The sequence below is a fragment of the Citrus sinensis genome, chromosome 3, assembly GCF_022201045.2.
Source record: "Citrus sinensis cultivar Valencia sweet orange chromosome 3, DVS_A1.0, whole genome shotgun sequence".
Taxonomy (NCBI): Eukaryota; Viridiplantae; Streptophyta; class Magnoliopsida; order Sapindales; family Rutaceae; genus Citrus; species Citrus sinensis.
The window spans coordinates 52,102,571-52,120,002 of NC_068558.1; the positions used below are offsets into that span (position 1 = coordinate 52,102,571).

The 17,432-nt window shown below is 35.3% G+C and overlaps 2 protein-coding genes across 3 annotated transcripts; both read left to right on the top strand.

The window, feature by feature from the left end:
- Positions 1 to 1,795: 1,795 nt before the first annotated feature.
- LOC102613192 (NAD-dependent malic enzyme 62 kDa isoform, mitochondrial) lies at positions 1,796 to 11,130 on the top strand. 2 transcript variants are annotated; one of them, XM_006464308.4, is made up of 19 exons: positions 1,797 to 2,187; positions 2,415 to 2,511; positions 2,628 to 2,746; positions 2,929 to 3,096; positions 3,542 to 3,670; positions 3,782 to 3,842; positions 3,959 to 4,062; positions 4,166 to 4,249; positions 4,349 to 4,455; positions 6,988 to 7,099; positions 7,314 to 7,427; positions 8,250 to 8,315; positions 8,766 to 8,838; positions 8,955 to 9,041; positions 9,543 to 9,597; positions 9,694 to 9,765; positions 10,037 to 10,099; positions 10,179 to 10,293; positions 10,675 to 11,130. In XM_006464308.4, exons 1-19 carry the CDS (start codon positions 2,017 to 2,019, stop codon positions 10,747 to 10,749), a joined length of 1,872 nt encoding a protein of 623 aa, XP_006464371.1. In that variant the 5' UTR covers positions 1,797 to 2,016; the 3' UTR covers positions 10,750 to 11,130. The 2 variants fall into 2 exon arrangements, with proteins under 2 accessions (XP_052293702.1, XP_006464371.1); XM_052437742.1 differs by lacking the exons at positions 9,543 to 9,597; positions 9,694 to 9,765; positions 10,037 to 10,099; positions 10,179 to 10,293; positions 10,675 to 11,130 and adding an exon at positions 9,322 to 9,520 and having other exon boundaries at positions 1,796 to 2,187.
- A 1,039-nt stretch (positions 11,131 to 12,169) lies between these two features.
- On the top strand, positions 12,170 to 16,895 carry LOC102612891 (phragmoplastin DRP1E). The gene is made up of 14 exons (XM_006464307.4): positions 12,170 to 12,696; positions 12,783 to 12,890; positions 13,124 to 13,225; positions 13,324 to 13,374; positions 13,473 to 13,534; positions 13,897 to 13,987; positions 14,093 to 14,157; positions 14,452 to 14,646; positions 14,741 to 14,860; positions 14,939 to 15,009; positions 15,557 to 15,782; positions 15,898 to 15,948; positions 16,024 to 16,410; positions 16,512 to 16,895. The coding sequence occupies exons 1-14, from the start codon at positions 12,492 to 12,494 to the stop codon at positions 16,638 to 16,640; spliced, it is 1,863 nt and encodes a 620-aa protein (XP_006464370.1). The 5' UTR covers positions 12,170 to 12,491; the 3' UTR covers positions 16,641 to 16,895.
- Positions 16,896 to 17,432: the final 537 nt, after the last annotated feature.

Consider the following 17,432-nt stretch of genomic DNA (forward strand, 5'->3'; position numbering starts at 1 on the left):
TAAAAGCTACATGACATATAAACACAATTAAATTAGTCATTCACACTATATGATGTAATTTTTTTTGGAAAAAAAATTTCTAAAAGATGTAATTATGTAAGAGGCTGATTTATTCTATAATTTTTCAAAATATTTATTATTTTTTTTTGGCAAATATGTACACATTTTATTAGAAATGATATAAAATACATAAAAATTTTATCTCAAAAAGAAAATACTGATAAAAAGAACCAAGACTAAAGTATTTTTTTGTAGAGTTTCTATTTTAAAAGATTTGTTTAACAAGTTAAAGTTAAGTTGTCAACAACTTCTAAATTGAGTTTGGTTGACACTTCTTCCAGTAATGTGGTTTTTTGTGTTGAGTTTTGTAGGCTTTTACGTCGAGTTATAATTATAATTTTTTACTAGAATGGCAGTATTTGACACTCTCAATTTATATGTTTATCCTACATACCTCAATTAACCATGTAAATTTGAAAATAGTTTTCTCTCGTAATTATAACTCATATAGTCCATAATTTACCATTATTATCAATTTCATTATCTTTTCGTACTTTTTAAATGTTATATATACATATGTTGATGAAATGCCATATTTACACCCAAATTTTCCATTTGATGGTCATATGAATAAAATCATGGATATATTCTTGATATTAAGTTACCGTGTTCCAATCAAAATGATTGTAGTAGTGATCAAGATCACCACCACCAACACTGTATGAAAATAGTAAAGCGGACTAGATTCCAATCATAAATGTACATAATGTTAACATGTTTTTATCTTTTCATATGGTGGGCAAGTCATCATTAATCACATTAAGCAAATTTACATACAAAACCTTGATCCCTTATATAATGATGTAAGTTACGTTAACCATAGAATTGCACCAAATAAACTAAAGGTGTGTTTACTTATAGGATTAAAAAATTATAAATCTAGAATATGAATGATTGATGGTATTTACTTGTTAAAATAGAAGATAAAATAGTAACGAAATATGTGGAGTCCACGAGAATTAAGTTCTAATTCCCTGAACTTCCCATTTTACCCTCACTGAATTTTCATAATCGCCAAATTGCTGTCACTTTTGTATTTTGGTCCCTATAGAAATTTTGTAATATTTGCACCTTTATAATAATAATAATCATCATCATTATTGTTGTTGTTATTAATCTCATTATTATTATTGTTGTTGTTGTTGTTATTCTCCTTATTATTATTAAACTTGATTAATTTTATTATTATTATTATTATTATTAATGTCATTATTATTAATAATTTTTTTATTATTAACAATAATTATTTTGAATAATAATAATAATCATAATCATCATCACAGTTATTATAAGAAATAATAGCAACAATTAATTAAGATTATTTTAGTAACTTGTAATAATTTATTTTGATTTCAAGACAAATTAAATACATCAATAGTAACACAACTTATTCCAATCATGCTTTATACAAATAAAGTAAACAATTGATTTGATTCTTATTTCTCATTCCAATTTCAGTTTATTCCGATTGCAGTCCATTATGATTATTGATTATTAAAGGCATTATAATTGTAGTTTACTTAATACAATTCTATTTGACGTAACTTAAATAATTATGTAAAAAATCTCTCACATGATATACTGTATGAAAAAGGATGAAATTGCTAATAAAGGTAAACTAGTAACTACAGATTATATTATTAATATTAAGAGAACCAAAGTTTATTTTAATACTTATAATATATTATTTGTATAAAAAGGAGTGTCTGGGGGTTAAATTTTGGAACACCCTTGGCTTGGCTCCTCATAAAGTCAAAGGAAACGACCGACGCTAAAGTTAACGAAACGAAAAAATTGAAATAACGTAAAGTCATAAAGAAAGGAGAAAAGGAGGATATAGGAAAATCAGTGGTCAGCCTACATTAGTGGCCAGCTTTTACTTAAGGCTAGGTTTCGAAGTTGCTACGGATTGCAGAGTTTGCAGTGATTGAGTTGCGCAGCAAATCATAGATAAAAATGTCAAATCAGATCAGAGCATCGTCGTCTCTGATCAGACGGCTCAAACAACAAATGTCGAATCCAGCGGTGTTGATTCAGACAAGATCGTTTACTCCAAGTGAAGGACAACGTCCTGTTATTGTCCACAAGCGTAGTCTTGACATTCTCCACGATCCTTGGTTTAATAAGGTCTGCTCTCTCATGACCTTCAATTTTTTCTCAATTCTTTGGAGTTTGGTGATCCTTTTTGTTGTTTGTTACTCATTCGTCTTGTTTAATTTATCTCCAAAAAAAAAAAAAAAAAGAGTTGCTGAATCATGAGATTTTTGTGTTTGCTGGGATTGATATTGGGGTTTGTTTTATTACTGAGTTGTTGAATGTGTATCTGACTGTTTTACCTTCAAAAAAATAATTAGGGAACAGCGTTTTCCATGACAGAACGTGATCGCCTTGATCTTCGAGGACTGCTCCCTCCCAATGTTATGTCTACTGATCAACAAATTGAACGCTTCAGTGAGTTTTTCAGTATTCTCTTTTCCCATTTTGCTCACATTCTTAAGTAACATAGCACAAAGGGCTGTATAGCACGTAGGGCCGTTTTATCATTGCAGAAATTTGTTGATTGACAGTGGTTGACTTGAAGAGGCTTGAGGTGCAAGCAAGAGATGGACCGACTGATCCAAATGCTCTGGCCAAGTGGCGAATACTTAATCGATTGCATGACAGAAATGAGACAATGTACTACAAGGTGTCTGCATTTTCGTCTAGTCTTTAGAACTTTTCTCATTAATCGGTAATGTAAATATCTGTTAAATTTTGTAACACTACAGTTGTTGGTCATGTTGGCAATTCTTGTATCTAGTATTTTGTGCTCTCCACTGCAACCAGCGATGAAGAATATACAATCCTAACTTCACTTTAAATTAACAGGTTTTAATTGCAAATATCGAGGAATATGCGCCAATCGTCTATACCCCAACTGTAGGTCTTGTTTGTCAGAACTACAGTGGTTTGTTCAGAAGACCTAGGGGCATGTATTTTAGCGCTGAAGATCGTGGAGAAATGAAGTCAATGGTTTATAACTGGCCTGCTGAACAGGTACTTACCATCATTCACGTTGCAATTAGTTTTAGAAACTTGTTCTTTACTTGATTTTATTCTGCCTATGATTTAGTTGCTGTTGAACTTCATCCCCATACCAAGGTGGTAAGGCCTTATCTTTGGATACGTGTACAAGCTTCTTTTTGCATGTGAATTTCAGAGTCGGGGCTCAATTTTTTGAACTGCAACATTTCATCCTGGTTTTTGCTTTGGTTTTGTCAGGTCAATCAATTTTAAATGTTTTTTAAGAGTGACATTTATTATCTCTTTAGTTGTATTATCATTCTTTCTGTATGGAAATATTTTTATACATGGAAAAATTATGTATTACCTTTTCTTCTGTAAACCAAGGGAGCTGGTGAAGTGAATACATAATCTGTCTCATTATCACTTCTGTGCATTTGTATAATTGATTATATTTATTTATTTTTGAGATGTACAGGTTGATATGATTGTTGTTACGGATGGAAGCAGAATATTGGGTCTTGGGGATCTCGGAGTTCAGGGTATTGGAATTGCAGTTGGGAAGCTGGATTTATATGTTGCTGCTGCAGGCATAAATCCACAAAGGGTGATTTCAGCTGAAGCGATTATGTGCTTTTTAATAGAAACTAGTTAAGTAGATTTATTGCGGATTTAGAAAACCTTATCTGCTTTTTCCCCACCTTCTCTGTGGCAATAGGTACTTCCTATCATGATCGACGTTGGAACTACTAATGAGAAGCTCCTGAAAGACCCTTTGTGTAAGTATTTCTTGGCTCAATTCCTGTAATGAAAATGTGCATTTTTTTTTCTTGCTCCACTTGGTGTATCCTTTTCACTCTGACGAATTAATGATAATCTTATTCATTATTAACAGATTTGGGGTTGCAAGAACACCGTCTTGATGGTGATGAGTATGTCTCAGTCATTGATGAATTTATGGAAGCAATATTTACCCGTTGGCCCAATGTGATTGTGCAGGCAATATTAATTGTGGCATATTTTGGTTTAGTTATGTAACAACGAGGATTTGTTTAAGTACTCTCTTCGTTCAATAGTTAGTAACAAACTTTGGTCTGTGCAGTTTGAAGATTTCCAGAGTAAGTGGGCATTCAAGCTGTTACAGCGTTATAGATACAAGTACAGAATGTTTAACGATGATGTCCAGGTAATTGAGTTTCTCTGGTACTGATTTTAGCTTCTCACAATTATAAAACAATGCAATATTAAACTTGTGGCCAACCGTTAATGATAATTGCTCATGCAGGGTACAGCAGGGGTTGCAGTAGCTGGTCTTTTAGGAGCGGTGAGGGCACAAGGGAGGTCAATGATTGACTTTCCAAAGCAAAAAATTGTTGTTGCTGGGGCTGGAAGGTTAGCTTTGTATTCTCATTTTTTATTGAGAAGATGAAATTTTAATGGTGTTATTCTGTACGATTTTGATTTTCTATGCAGTCATTGATGTCATGTTGATCTACACTAACTCTTTGTACTTCATAAAATTCTCTCAAGTGCTGGCATATCCAAAGTTAGTGGGGAATATGCCTAATATTTCCATTAGCTTCCTGGATTTCGGGAATCATCTTGTTTATTGGCCGATGAAATCTGCGGGTTCTGGCCTCTGGATCATACTATTACCATCAATTAATATTAGTGTGGAGAAATTTAGTTATGTTCTATTGATCTTCAAACTATACAATTCTAAGTTAATATACATATAGAGGGCAATAGGAAAGCAAACTAAGTCAAATCCCTACAAATTAGAGATTAACAACTATCAAGATCTCCTATCTAGGTCATCAATAGTTACAGTAAAATATAGCTAGGTGTTTTCCCACACTCCCCCTCAAGCTGGTGAATAGATATTGTCCATCCTCAGCTTGCTTATTGAACTCCGAAACACCTTGCTACTCAAATCTTTGGTTAACACATCTGCTAGCTGGCCACTAGTAGATACAAAGGGAGTGCAAATTAGGCCATTGTTCGGCTTTTCATCTATGAAGTGCTGGTCAACTTCAATGCGCTTAGTACGATCATGCTGAACTGGATTATGTGCTGTTCTAATATCTTATTTGTTGTCACAATAAAGCCTCATAGGTGCTTCCCATTGAATCTTCAAGTCTTGTAGGACGACTTTCAGCCACAGTAGCTCACAAATCTCCAGTGCCATTGCTCTAAACTCAGCCTCTGCACTTGATTCGGCAACTACATTTTGCTTCTTACTTCTCCAAGTCACAAGGTTGCCACCAAGGAAGGTACAATAACCTAATGTTGACCTCTTATCAACAATAGACCCTGCATAGTCTGTATCATTATAGGCTTCAAGTGTCAGTCCTCCTTTCTTGAACAAAATTCTCCTCCCTAGTGTTCCCTTCAAAATTGCAAGATCCTATATATAGCTTGAAGATGAACTTCATTGGGATTATGCATAAATTGACTCACAACACTGACTGCATAAACTATGTCAGGTCTAGTGTGAGAAAGAAAAATCAGATTTCCTACAAGCCTCTGATATGCCCCTTTATCTGCTGCTGCATTTTCATGAGCTTCACCAAGTCTATGGTTAGGTTCTATAGGGCTCTCAGCTGGCTTAAACTCTATTTTTCCTATTTTCTTCAACAAATCCAGTATGTATTTTCTTTGTGATATGAAGATTCCATGCTTTGAGTGGGCAACTTCAATACCAAGAAAATGTGCTTCAATGTACCGAGTTCCTTTATCTCAAATTCCTTAATTAAGCATCTCGTTAAAGCTTCCCTTCCTTCCGAATCATTTTCTGTTACCACAATGTCACCTACATACACCAATAATGCTGTTTCTCCACCTGAAGATGAATGTTTGACAAACAAAGTATGGTCAGCTTGGCTCTGTTTATATCCCATGGCTGTCATGACCTTAGCAAATTGTCCAAACCAAGCTTTAGGAGATTGTTTTAGACCATGCGGGGCTTTTTAAGCTTGCACACTTTCTTTTCTTCTAATTCAAACCAAAGCTAGGAGCAATTTCCATGTAAATCTCTTCATCAAGATCACCACGTAAGAAGGCGTTCATGACACCAAATTGTTGCAGACTCCACCAGACTAGCAGCTAAAGATAATCATACTCTTACAGTGTTCATTTTGGCAACTGGAGCAAATGATTCCAAATAATCAAATCCCATAAGTTTGAGTATACCCTTTGGCTACCCAGCTAGTCTTATTCCTTTCGAGGGATCCATCTGCCTTATATTTAACAGTGAAAACCCATTTGCAATCCACTGGACTCTTCTCCTTCAGTAACTCCACTAACTCCCACGTCTTTTTTTTTCTTCAAGGGCCTCCATTTCTATAGGTTTGAGTATACTCTTTGGTTGTGTATTTGTTGGTTATTCCTCAGCACTTAAGTGATGAAGGCTGAAAGAAAAGGTAAAATATACCCAAGGAGCCTAATAAGGCTCTGATACCATGTGGAGAAATTTAGTAATGTTTTATTGATCTTCAAACAATACAATTCTAGGTTAATATATACATGTAGAGGACAATAGGAAAGGAAACTAAATCAAATCCCATCAAGTTCGAGATTGACGACAACTATCAACATCTCCTATCTTAGGCATCAATATTTACGATAAAATATAGCTATGTGTTTTCCGGCAATTAGTGCTGTGATAGGGTGTTTAGGTTATTGTTATTCAGTCAAGTGGCTACTAACACGTGGGTCATGTCATTGGAAATTGTTTGATTTATAATGCTTTGTGGTTGTGCTTATTGCCTTATCTTTCTGCTCTATACTTTCTTTTGTTGATATGCTTTGTGGCTTTGCTTTATGAGATTTACAAATACCAGTAGAATGTGATTAGCACAAGTTGAAGCATGCCCAATGCAAGGGTACAGGGAGTCTTTGTGCATGATCTTTAAACTGTTGCAGTGCAGGATTGGGTGTTCTCAACGCTGCAAGGAAGACAATGGCAAGGATGTTAGGAAATAATGAATCTGCTTTTGATAGTGCACGGAGTCAATTCTGGGTAGTTGATGCCAAGGTGTGTTCTTGCTCTTATTATTATTAGCATTGTGCTTTCAAGTGCCATAAACGATTCTTTATTGTAGTTATTTGGCTGAACTCATTAATTTGCTTTCTCGATCCTGATTTGTTAGATTGCAAGCACTTTTGCATCCATATGATACGTTGAAGGATATTTTATTCCCACTGACTAGACATGATAATTAAATTGGTTGTCTCTTGCATATATCCAGGGCCTTATAACTGAGGACCGTGAAAACATTGATCCAGATGCAAAGCCTTTTGCTAGGAAGGTCAACGAAATCAGTCGCCAAGGACTATGGGAAGGCGCTAGTCTTGTTGAAGTGGTTTGTGAAATTATTTCATGTGAACCATTCATATAATATAGTGTCGGTCTGCATGCATAACGTGTGTCTGAAATTGCAAGGTCTATTTGGTGGAGTTTGTTAGTGGTTAGGTTATTGAAATTTATCGCAGCCAGCTAGATATTAGATAGAGCTTCTTCAAATCGAGATAAACACTGCAACATTCACTTGAAAAGGAGATAGGTCTGATAGGAGTCCTTTTAGTGATTTCATCTTAATTTTACATTTCTTTTCCAGTTCAGGTTTTGTACAAGTAATCCTTATTTTTTGACCATATTGTATTTATCATGGATTCATTTCAAATTTGCAAGACCTTTAAACCCTATGTTCATTGTATTTCTTTTCTTTTCCACTTGTTTTATGTTTGAACCATTTTGGTGATTGTGCCAAAACTAGCTGTGGAAGGTGAACATCAAATTCTGTTTTAAACAATATGGGCAGTTGGCCTTTGTTTTTATTTAGCAGAAATAATCCTCATTTTTTGACCAAATTGTGTTTTATCGTGACTTATCGTGACTTCTTTTTGAAATTTGGAAGGCCATTAAGTTAATTGAGGCCTATCTTCCTCGTGTTTTTTTTATCTTTCTCACTTGTTTTATGTTTGAAACTAGTTTGGTGATTAGCTAAAATAGGTTTTGGATGGTGAACATCAAAATCTGGTTTGAATAATATTTACTGTTGTGTTTTGTTTTTATTTCTGTCTTTTTCCTGTCACTTGAACAATCCCCTCATTTTCTGGGATTAGGCTAGGCTCCAGGATTGCTTACTAAATTACTATCGACATTTTTTAATGTAACTAACCAGGTACAGCAAGTGAAACCTGATGTGCTTCTTGGATTATCTGCAGTTGGAGGATTGTTCTCAAAAGAGGTATAGAATGAGAATAAATGAAAAGATATTTTTGAAAGGATTTGATATTGCTGATTATTTGGATTAGTCAAAATTGGGTTGAAAGTTGTAGAGGGATTTAAATATCATCTTGCATATTGAGAAATCCTTGTGTATTGAGCGTGATGTTTTATAGACAACAAATCCACACTACTTTGTTGTACGAGCATGTACTATATTCAGTTTGTTGTGACTGTAAAGTAATGGATACCTAATGCCTTGGAATTTTTTTTTTTTAACTTAAATGGAAAATTTGCCACAAAGTAACCACTCATAATTTGCGTTTATAATATTGTAAACAGAGAGAGTATATTAGTAGAATGAAGTGACAATAAACCTTTTAATTATTTTGAATAGCATAGTCTTTCTAGACTTAAAAGCATTATTCTATCTTATTGGTCTTCCAATGCCCACATGCACATGCTATCTTAGGTTTTGGAAGCCATGAGAGGTTCAACTTCAACTAGACCTGCCATCTTTGCAATGTCAAACCCCACAAATAATGGTACAGCTTATCCTATCTTCTTCATCTTATGTGGTAAGAATAGCATGGGTTTATTTTGGTTTGCAGACTTTTGAACTAGGTCTGCTTTTCTTGTTCTGTTCTTTCCTCTTCGGCAGCTGAATGCACCCCAGAAGAAGCATTTTCCATTGTTGGTGACAATATTATATTTGCAAGTGGAAGCCCATTTAAAGATGTTGATCTTGGTATGTACAAAAACAACTGTTTTGGATATTTTCTGCCATCTTCTTGATTTTATTGTCTATTTGACTTATTTCTGGAGGTGGATGGAACCATAATTTAGATCAGCTTATGTATGACTCATTGGAATTATGGAATAGATGTAAAAAAACATAGACTTTACTGCCACTGTATGCCAGATGTCATGGAGTGTGTACAAATGCAGCATACTAGCACTATCTGTTTAATGGCCATTCTATTGTAAAGGTTCTCATGGCTAAATCAGGTTGCGTTTTCTTTACTTAGTTTGCTGAAGTTGTTTCTGGGCCTACATTACCATATAATATATCTATACGACAGACATAAGAATAGGTTCTTGCGTCTCTCATTCTTTACCAGCTGATTTCAAACATAATTATCCTTGTAAGTTTTAGAATGTAAATCCAACCATTTAATTGATTGTATTTTTCCATGTGGTAAATCTTTCCTCCCTCTTTTCTTCATGATGATTGTAATGGGTCCTGCAGGAAATGGTCACATTGGGCACTGCAACCAGGGGAACAATATGTACCTCTTTCCTGGGTTGGTTATCCACTTATACGTCGGTATACGTTGATATGCGTAAATCTATATAAGTCATTTATTCCTTTTTAATGATACACCAACCCAATCATGCAGTGTTGGACTTGGTACTCTTCTATCTGGTTCAAGGATCATCTCTGATGGCATGCTACAGGCTGCAGCAGAGTGGTATTGTCATTTTATCATTTTGAATAAACTTCTATCAGATGGGCTACTGCAAATGCTGAATTTGTGAATTTATTGCCATTGAATGCAAATATAAGATTGATAAAATTCGGACCTTTATAGCTCTTTTTTACCAGCACCGCGTAAGCATTGCAATGTTATAAAGGCATTGCCTGCTGTTTTTTCTGAGCTTCTTGTAGTTAAGATTAATTTAGGTTTTCTGGTTCTTTTTCATTGGACTTTGATTATCCTGAAATTCAATTGAAAATTACAGCCTAGCTGAATACATGACTGAAGAGGAGGTCGTCAAGGGAAAAATATACCCTTCTATATCTAGGTAAACAGCTATTTTCTTCCCCTGTTTAGGAGGTTCGAAAAGTTTTGAGTAAGCTCTCTGAACTTATTGTTTTACACAGTATACGGAATATAACAAAGGAGGTAGCTGCAGCTGTGGTGAAGGAAGCTCTGGAAGAGGATCTTGCAGAAGGTTACCGTGGTGTGGATGCTCGAGAGCTCCAGAGATTTAACCAGGTACTGGCTTGTAGCTTTCGATTCAAAAATCTGGTTTGACCATATTTACACGGAAGAGATTTTCATATTAATTGAAGGAAAAAAACTTAGTTCATAGTCTTTTGTGGATATCACACCGACAAAAAGTGAAGCCAACTGCTGTAGATGACTGGGTTTTATGAATCAAACCTTTTCACTTTGAATTCTTTGGAATGACATTAGAAGGAAACCATAATGGCATCAAAACTTGAAGCTGTTGCAACAGGTGACCTTAATGATTATGCCAATTGGGCTCCATGTTCCTTGAGAGGACAAGTATTATTGAGCATTCCAAAATATAAGACGGGCCCTATGCTTTAAAAGTTTTAAAATTTATACCTCATAATCGTTTGTGATTTGCAGGAGGAACTTTTAGAATTTGTAGAGTTGAACATGTGGCATCCAGAATATCCAACTTTGGTTTATAGGAACGAATGAACCACTCGTCTAGTCCTCCCACAACTTCAATTTATTCATGAAGCAATTACGTTCAAGGACTCAGCCAATCAGAGGAACCTTTCGAGATCTCTGTACGGCAACAAAACAACAGATAGCATTATTGTATTATATGTACTTCTATGTTGGCCAAGAACAGTTTGATTTCTTGGGACGGATCTTTTAGCTATGCGCCATCTGTGTGTGCTGGCGTCAATTCTTGTTCAAGTAAAATTAAGTGCTTATCCTAAGAACAGTTCTCCGAGGGTTTGGGTTCTCATCACGTTACATCATATCAAGTGTGGAAAGGATTTTCATTTATAGTTATAGAATTAGGTATTATTTCTTTTTGAGGAATAAATCATCGTCACTCTTACCGCCTCATCAGGATGATTGCACCGCGTTTCTTTGATAATTGACTACGTGGATGCTGTTTTGTCAAATTTTAATGATATCAATTAACTTGATGTTACTGAAATATTTCTGACAGATAGATAAAACAATATAAGTGAAAAATTTCCTTTAATCGGCCCCAACCGTAAACCGGATAAAATGTTTTGCTGGCCTAGCTGACCCACCACGAATGAGAATACCCGCGTTTGGAAGTTGGATTTATAGTCGTTGCGGCAGACGCCCATTCTGACTGACATTGACGATGGTTCTCGATTTTTTTTATACAATATTCCATTCAAAAAATAACTATAAAAGAATAAAGTTAAAATATGCCTTTTATAATGTGTCATTGAGTGGCAGGTAGGGTTTTGTTCGTTCTCAGTTGTCTATTTAGAAATGAAAGTACGGGAATTTCTAATTCTGCTCGCACCATTTAAGGATAAATTGAACTAATTCTCCTCTCACTAATAAATCTATCTCCATTCCCCTTTGTGAGAGATCAGATGATATATTTTGGAGTTAATATAAAGACTTGATATTTCTTAAATAAAATAAGTAAAATTATATTTACTTAGTTGAGAAGAATTAAGATTTTAATTTATATTTGAACTAATATATTACCAATAAATTTTATTATTTAAAAAAATTAACAACTAATTATTACTTGAATTTATTAAATAATATTTTTAAAACTAATTAAATAAACACTGTTATTGTAATTTTATTACGGACATAACGCGACTTTACAATCCGACCAAATGGCTGCTCTAGAAGCTCCAAAATATAGATTTTGATTTGATTTTTCATACAATTGTGAAGCGGGGCCAGCTTTCGTCCGTTTAATTTCTTGAATATTCAAAATTTAAACGCGTAGATTAGTGTCCTTTTAAAATAAAAACAAATTCCACGTGTCAGCAATCCGAATGGTGCGTAGCGTCTTTACTGTTACCGGGGATGACCATTTGAAATTGATCATCCCCCTTGTGGCCTTTGTCCAAAAACACCCGCTATATTTTAATTAATTTATTATTCTCTCATTGTTCATTAGTTGTTTGATTCTCTCTCTCTCTCTCTCTCTCTCATTCTCTCTCTTCATCTCTGATTTCTTGTACGAAGTTTGTAACTCAAGTAAACGTAAGCTATAGCCAAACCGAACCAAACCGGGCACCACCAGCTCTACTGTCAAAGCCGTTTCTTCTCCTTGTGGAATCCAGAGTTCTCTAGTGAATATCCGCAAGGGCGTGAAGTAGTTTGTTTCGTTAAATATTAGGTTTTTTTTTTTTAAATTAATTTTTCAATACCAGTTAATTTAGTTGCAACAGCAAAGCAAAAGCAGTAGCGAAATTAGAAAAATGACTACGATGGAGAGCTTGATCGGGTTGGTGAATCGGATTCAGAGAGCGTGCACTATGCTCGGAGATTATGGAGGTGGCGACAACGCTTTCTCTTCTCTTTGGGAAGCTCTTCCTTCCGTTGCTGTCGTCGGTGGCCAGAGTTCAGGCAAATCTTCGGTGCTCGAAAGCGTTGTCGGCCGTGACTTTCTTCCTAGAGGATCCGGTTAGTTTTTCTCTTCTTGCTCTGGATAATTAATTTATTATTTGGCTCGAGTTTCATCATTGAAATAACAATGATAATAATTGCAGGGATTGTGACGAGGCGGCCGTTGGTACTGCAGCTTCACAAGACAGAAGATGGTTCACAGGAGTATGCTGAGTTTCTTCACTTGCCTAAAAGACGATTCACTGATTTCTGTATGTCTAATCTCCTTTAATTCTTTTGCCTCGTTAATATATGCTGCTTTTGATTGCGCAAGTTTCGTCCATGACTTTGACTTGTACTTCTAAAATGATTATTCCTCTTTAATTATTAATGAGTGGAATCAAGTATACACTTCTATTTCCGTTCGTTTATGTTAATTGATGTTTATTTTTTCATTGTTTGACTTGGGAGCTCAATTAATCTTTCTAATTCTGGGTCGCCACAGCCATGGTTCGTAAGGAAATTCAGGATGAGACTGATAGGGTAACTGGGAAGACGAAACAAATTTCTCCGATACCTATCCATCTTAGCATCTACTCTCCAAATGGTCCGTCATTTCTTTACCTTTTCTATTGTTTTCTTTTTCTATCATAAGTGATTTTTGTTTCTCCCTAACGATCTCTTGGTGGTTCCCTTGATTTGCAGTTGTCAACTTAACCCTGATCGATTTACCTGGTCTGACCAAAGTCGCTGTTGGTATGCCTTATTTATACATAGTTTATTGTTATGAATTTACCTTTTTCCACTTTGTGATTATAATCTATGATTCTGAACGTGGAGATTACACTTTTCAGAGGGACAACCCGATACTATTGTCGAAGACATTGAATCCATGGTGCGATCTTATGTTGAGAAGGTAACAAGCAACTACCAATGTTTCTGTTTATAGCACCTTCTCACATTTTTGGTTTCCTTGTTTTTCTTGAATTGACTAAGCCTCTGTCAAGACTAATATCGACTATTATGTATGACCAGTGGCTAGTTCGAACTGCTATTTGACCATATTACATTTCCTTCTGTACATATCCTTTTCAAATTCAATTCAATGTGTTACCGTGCACCAACACCGGGTGGCTTTAGATTTTGAATAAGCATTTGCATCTAGTAGTTTATGTTAGCTTGGCATTTATTTACCATACCCTATATCCATTTTCAAGATGAATTTCTTATTTTTGGTATTGTTTCAATTCTAACTGATGTTCGTTTCTTATTTTGTAGCCTAATTCCGTCATATTAGCAATATCTCCAGCCAATCAAGATATTGCAACTTCTGATGCAATGAAGCTCGCAAGAGAAGTGGATCCCACTGGTACAGTTCATTTACTGTCTTCTGTAGTTAAATTATACATTCTATGCAGAAAATTGTCCTCCAATTTAATCTTAAGTTACAAATTGATTGAGCGAACTGTTGCAGGTGAACGGACATTTGGGGTGTTGACGAAGCTGGATTTGATGGACAAAGGAACCAATGCATTGGATGTTAGTATTTTTTCAGTTTGTCTTTATCCCTTAGTTTTCTGGTAATTTTCACTGTTTTCAAGTTCCCAATAGTTGGGATAAAGGCCATGTTAGAGATTTAGATATCATGTGAGTAGAACTGATTGTAGCATGAGGAATTGTGGTATTTGGTATGTCAACCGTGATCCCAGAGAATTTCTACAGTATCCAGAGTCTGTTTACGTTTTTCTACTGCATATTGTGCATCTTTACTGAATTGCTTCTTCAATTATTTGAAAATGTTGAATAAGTTTTAATTTGCTTCTCTACCCTAAGGTGCTAGAAGGAAGATCTTATCGACTACAACATCCTTGGGTTGGAATTGTGAACCGCTCCCAAGCTGATATAAACAGAAACATTGACATGATCGTTGCAAGGCGCAAGGAGCGTGAGTACTTTGCTACCAGTCCGGACTATGGACACTTAGCCGGCAAAATGGGTTCAGAGTATCTTGCAAAGCTTCTGTCAAAGGTTCTTTTTTTGAGCATCTTTTGATTTAAGATGGCCTTTTGAAAACTAAAATATAATATCTGAATATCATTTTGATGGGGTACCTTGTTTTTAGCACTTGGAATCTGTAATTAGGTCTCGGATACCAAGCATCACTTCCTTAATAAACAAAAGCATTGAAGAACTTGAATCTGAGATGGACCATCTTGGTCGGCCTATTGCTGTTGATGCTGGGGTGAGTGGCTTAAACTTGTACTGTTTTTTAGGAAAAAGAGTTTACTGTGTTGTTCATAGCTTTGGTGTAATATTTTAGGCTCAACTATACACGATTTTGGAACTATGCCGAGCATTTGACCGGATATTCAAGGAGCATCTGGATGGAGGGTAATTGCCTGTCAACTTCAATTTTTTCTCTATCTGCAGTTGTAGTTTTTTAAGCAGCCAAATTGTGATAAATTCAAGTGTTTTCTTCTTCTTCTTCTTCTTCTTTTTAATTATTTTTATTTTATTTCTTTCTCTGGAAGAGGTGGGGGGTTACTGGTTTGACCACATTTAAATCATGTGCTGTTTGATCTCATCTTTGCTATTCTATTCTGGTTTTAATTTCATTCTTCGGGTGGGCCCGTTATCTAACTAACCTTATTTGGATTAAGAATATGTTGATAATCATTATTTTTACTTTTTCTTTTCAATTTTGAATGTGATATACTATAATTTAAGAAGTTAGCTTTTAGCTGAATAGAAAGGAAGTTGGGTCTAGACACCTAAGCCTTACTCTTTGCTTGGCTTTCTAGTTGAGATGTCTATGCCATAGCTGAACCGTGAATGACTCTGTTTTATAGGGACACATGCTCCTCATGTACACCTGTCCTTAGTCCCAGACTTTGACTGAATAAGATTGTTTGCTTCTTTGGATTTCATTTTATCTTAGGCGACCTGGAGGTGATCGTATTTATGGAGTCTTCGACAACCAGCTTCCTGCTGCTTTGAGGAAGCTTCCATTTGACCGGCATCTGTCTCTGCAGAATGTAAAGAAAGTAGTATCGGAGGCAGATGGTTATCAGCCTCACTTGATTGCCCCAGAGCAAGGTTATCGACGCCTAATTGAAGGTTCACTGAGTTATTTCCGAGGTCCAGCTGAAGCTTCTGCGGATGCGGTAAGTTGTCCCAGTTTCTGTAATTACTGAATTGCTAGGTTTGGCCTAAAGGGGATGTTCAAATTTGCCTGGATGCTGTAAAATCGTCTTTACTGATTTAGAACTTCTGGCGTAGGTGCATTTTGTATTGAAAGAGCTTGTGAGGAAGTCAATTGGAGAAACTCAGGTTGAACTTTATAAACTTTATCTTATCTCAGAGTTGACAGGAAAGTTTATGTATTAAATGTTTTTTCACAAGCAGGAGTTGAAGCGCTTCCCAACTCTGCAAGCTGAGATAGCAGCTGCTGCGAATGAGGCTTTGGAAAGGTTCCGTGATGAGGGCAGGAAGACAGTTATCCGTTTGGTGGATATGGAAGCTTCATATTTAACAGTTGAATTCTTTCGTAAGCTTCCCCAGGAAGTGGAGAAAGCAGGAAATCCTGGAAATTCTGGAAATACTGCTTCCCAGGCAGTTGATCGGTATTCAGATGGTCACTTTAGGAGGATAGGATCAAATGTGTCCTCATATGTGGGTATGGTGTCGGAAACACTTAGGACCACTATTCCTAAGGCAATTGTTTATTGCCAAGTTAGGGAGGCCAAGCTGTCATTATTAAATCACTTCTACACTCAAATAGGCAGGAAAGAGGTTCTCTCTCGCTCCCTCTCATATTTGTATGCCATAGGAATGAGCATCAGACTCTCATCTTATTAATTTTTCTTTTCTTGCTGGTTTCCAATCTGTTGCAGGCTAAGCAGCTTGGACAATTGTTGGATGAAGACCCAGCCATGATGGAAAGGAGACTACAGTGTGCTAAGAGGCTTGAATTGTACAAGGCAGCGAGGGATGAGATAGATTCAGTTTCATGGGCTCGATGAGATTAATTCGCATTTGCTACTACGCTGTATTATAGTCATGCAGATGAATGATTCATATCTTGCAGTCTTTTTGTTTAGTCAACTGTTTGACGCTTGAAATTCTTTGTTTTCTTTTTTTCTAGCATAGATGTGCTATTCATTACCGTATTGTATGTAGATTGATTGGGCTGGGAAGTTGGAACCGTAGATTCTTGTAGCGTCGTCCATGTAATACAGTAATAGTAATCTTATTTTTTAATAGTGTTGTTATCCATACCTTTTGTCTCTTTCCCTTATGGCTTATTGGAGTTTTGATTATAGGGAGTTGGATATCATAACTTCATTTTTGGACAGACCAAATTACTCCACTCAAATCTTATAATTCTCATTTTTTACCTTCTTTAAATATCTGAAAAAAGGAAAAAAAAAAAATTGAGCACTGCATAAATCAATTTGGTTGTTGTTGTTGTTCGCCGATTTTGTTGTAGTTGATGCTACTGGCATTATTGTTATTGTTACTATTAACATTTTTTGTTATTGATATTTTATTAATATATTTGTTGTTATTATTGTTATTGATATTGTTATTTTCTTATTTTTATTAATAATAAGTTTTTTAATAATAATAATTATTCTTTATTATGATGATGATGATGATGATGATGATGACAAATAACAACAATAATAATAAGTTATGGATATTTTAGTAACTTGTTACTATTAATTTCAATTTAAAGATGAAAAAAATATATTAATGGCAATACGATTTATTTAGATTCTGATTCATACCCTTCAAGTAAACCTCGTACTTTA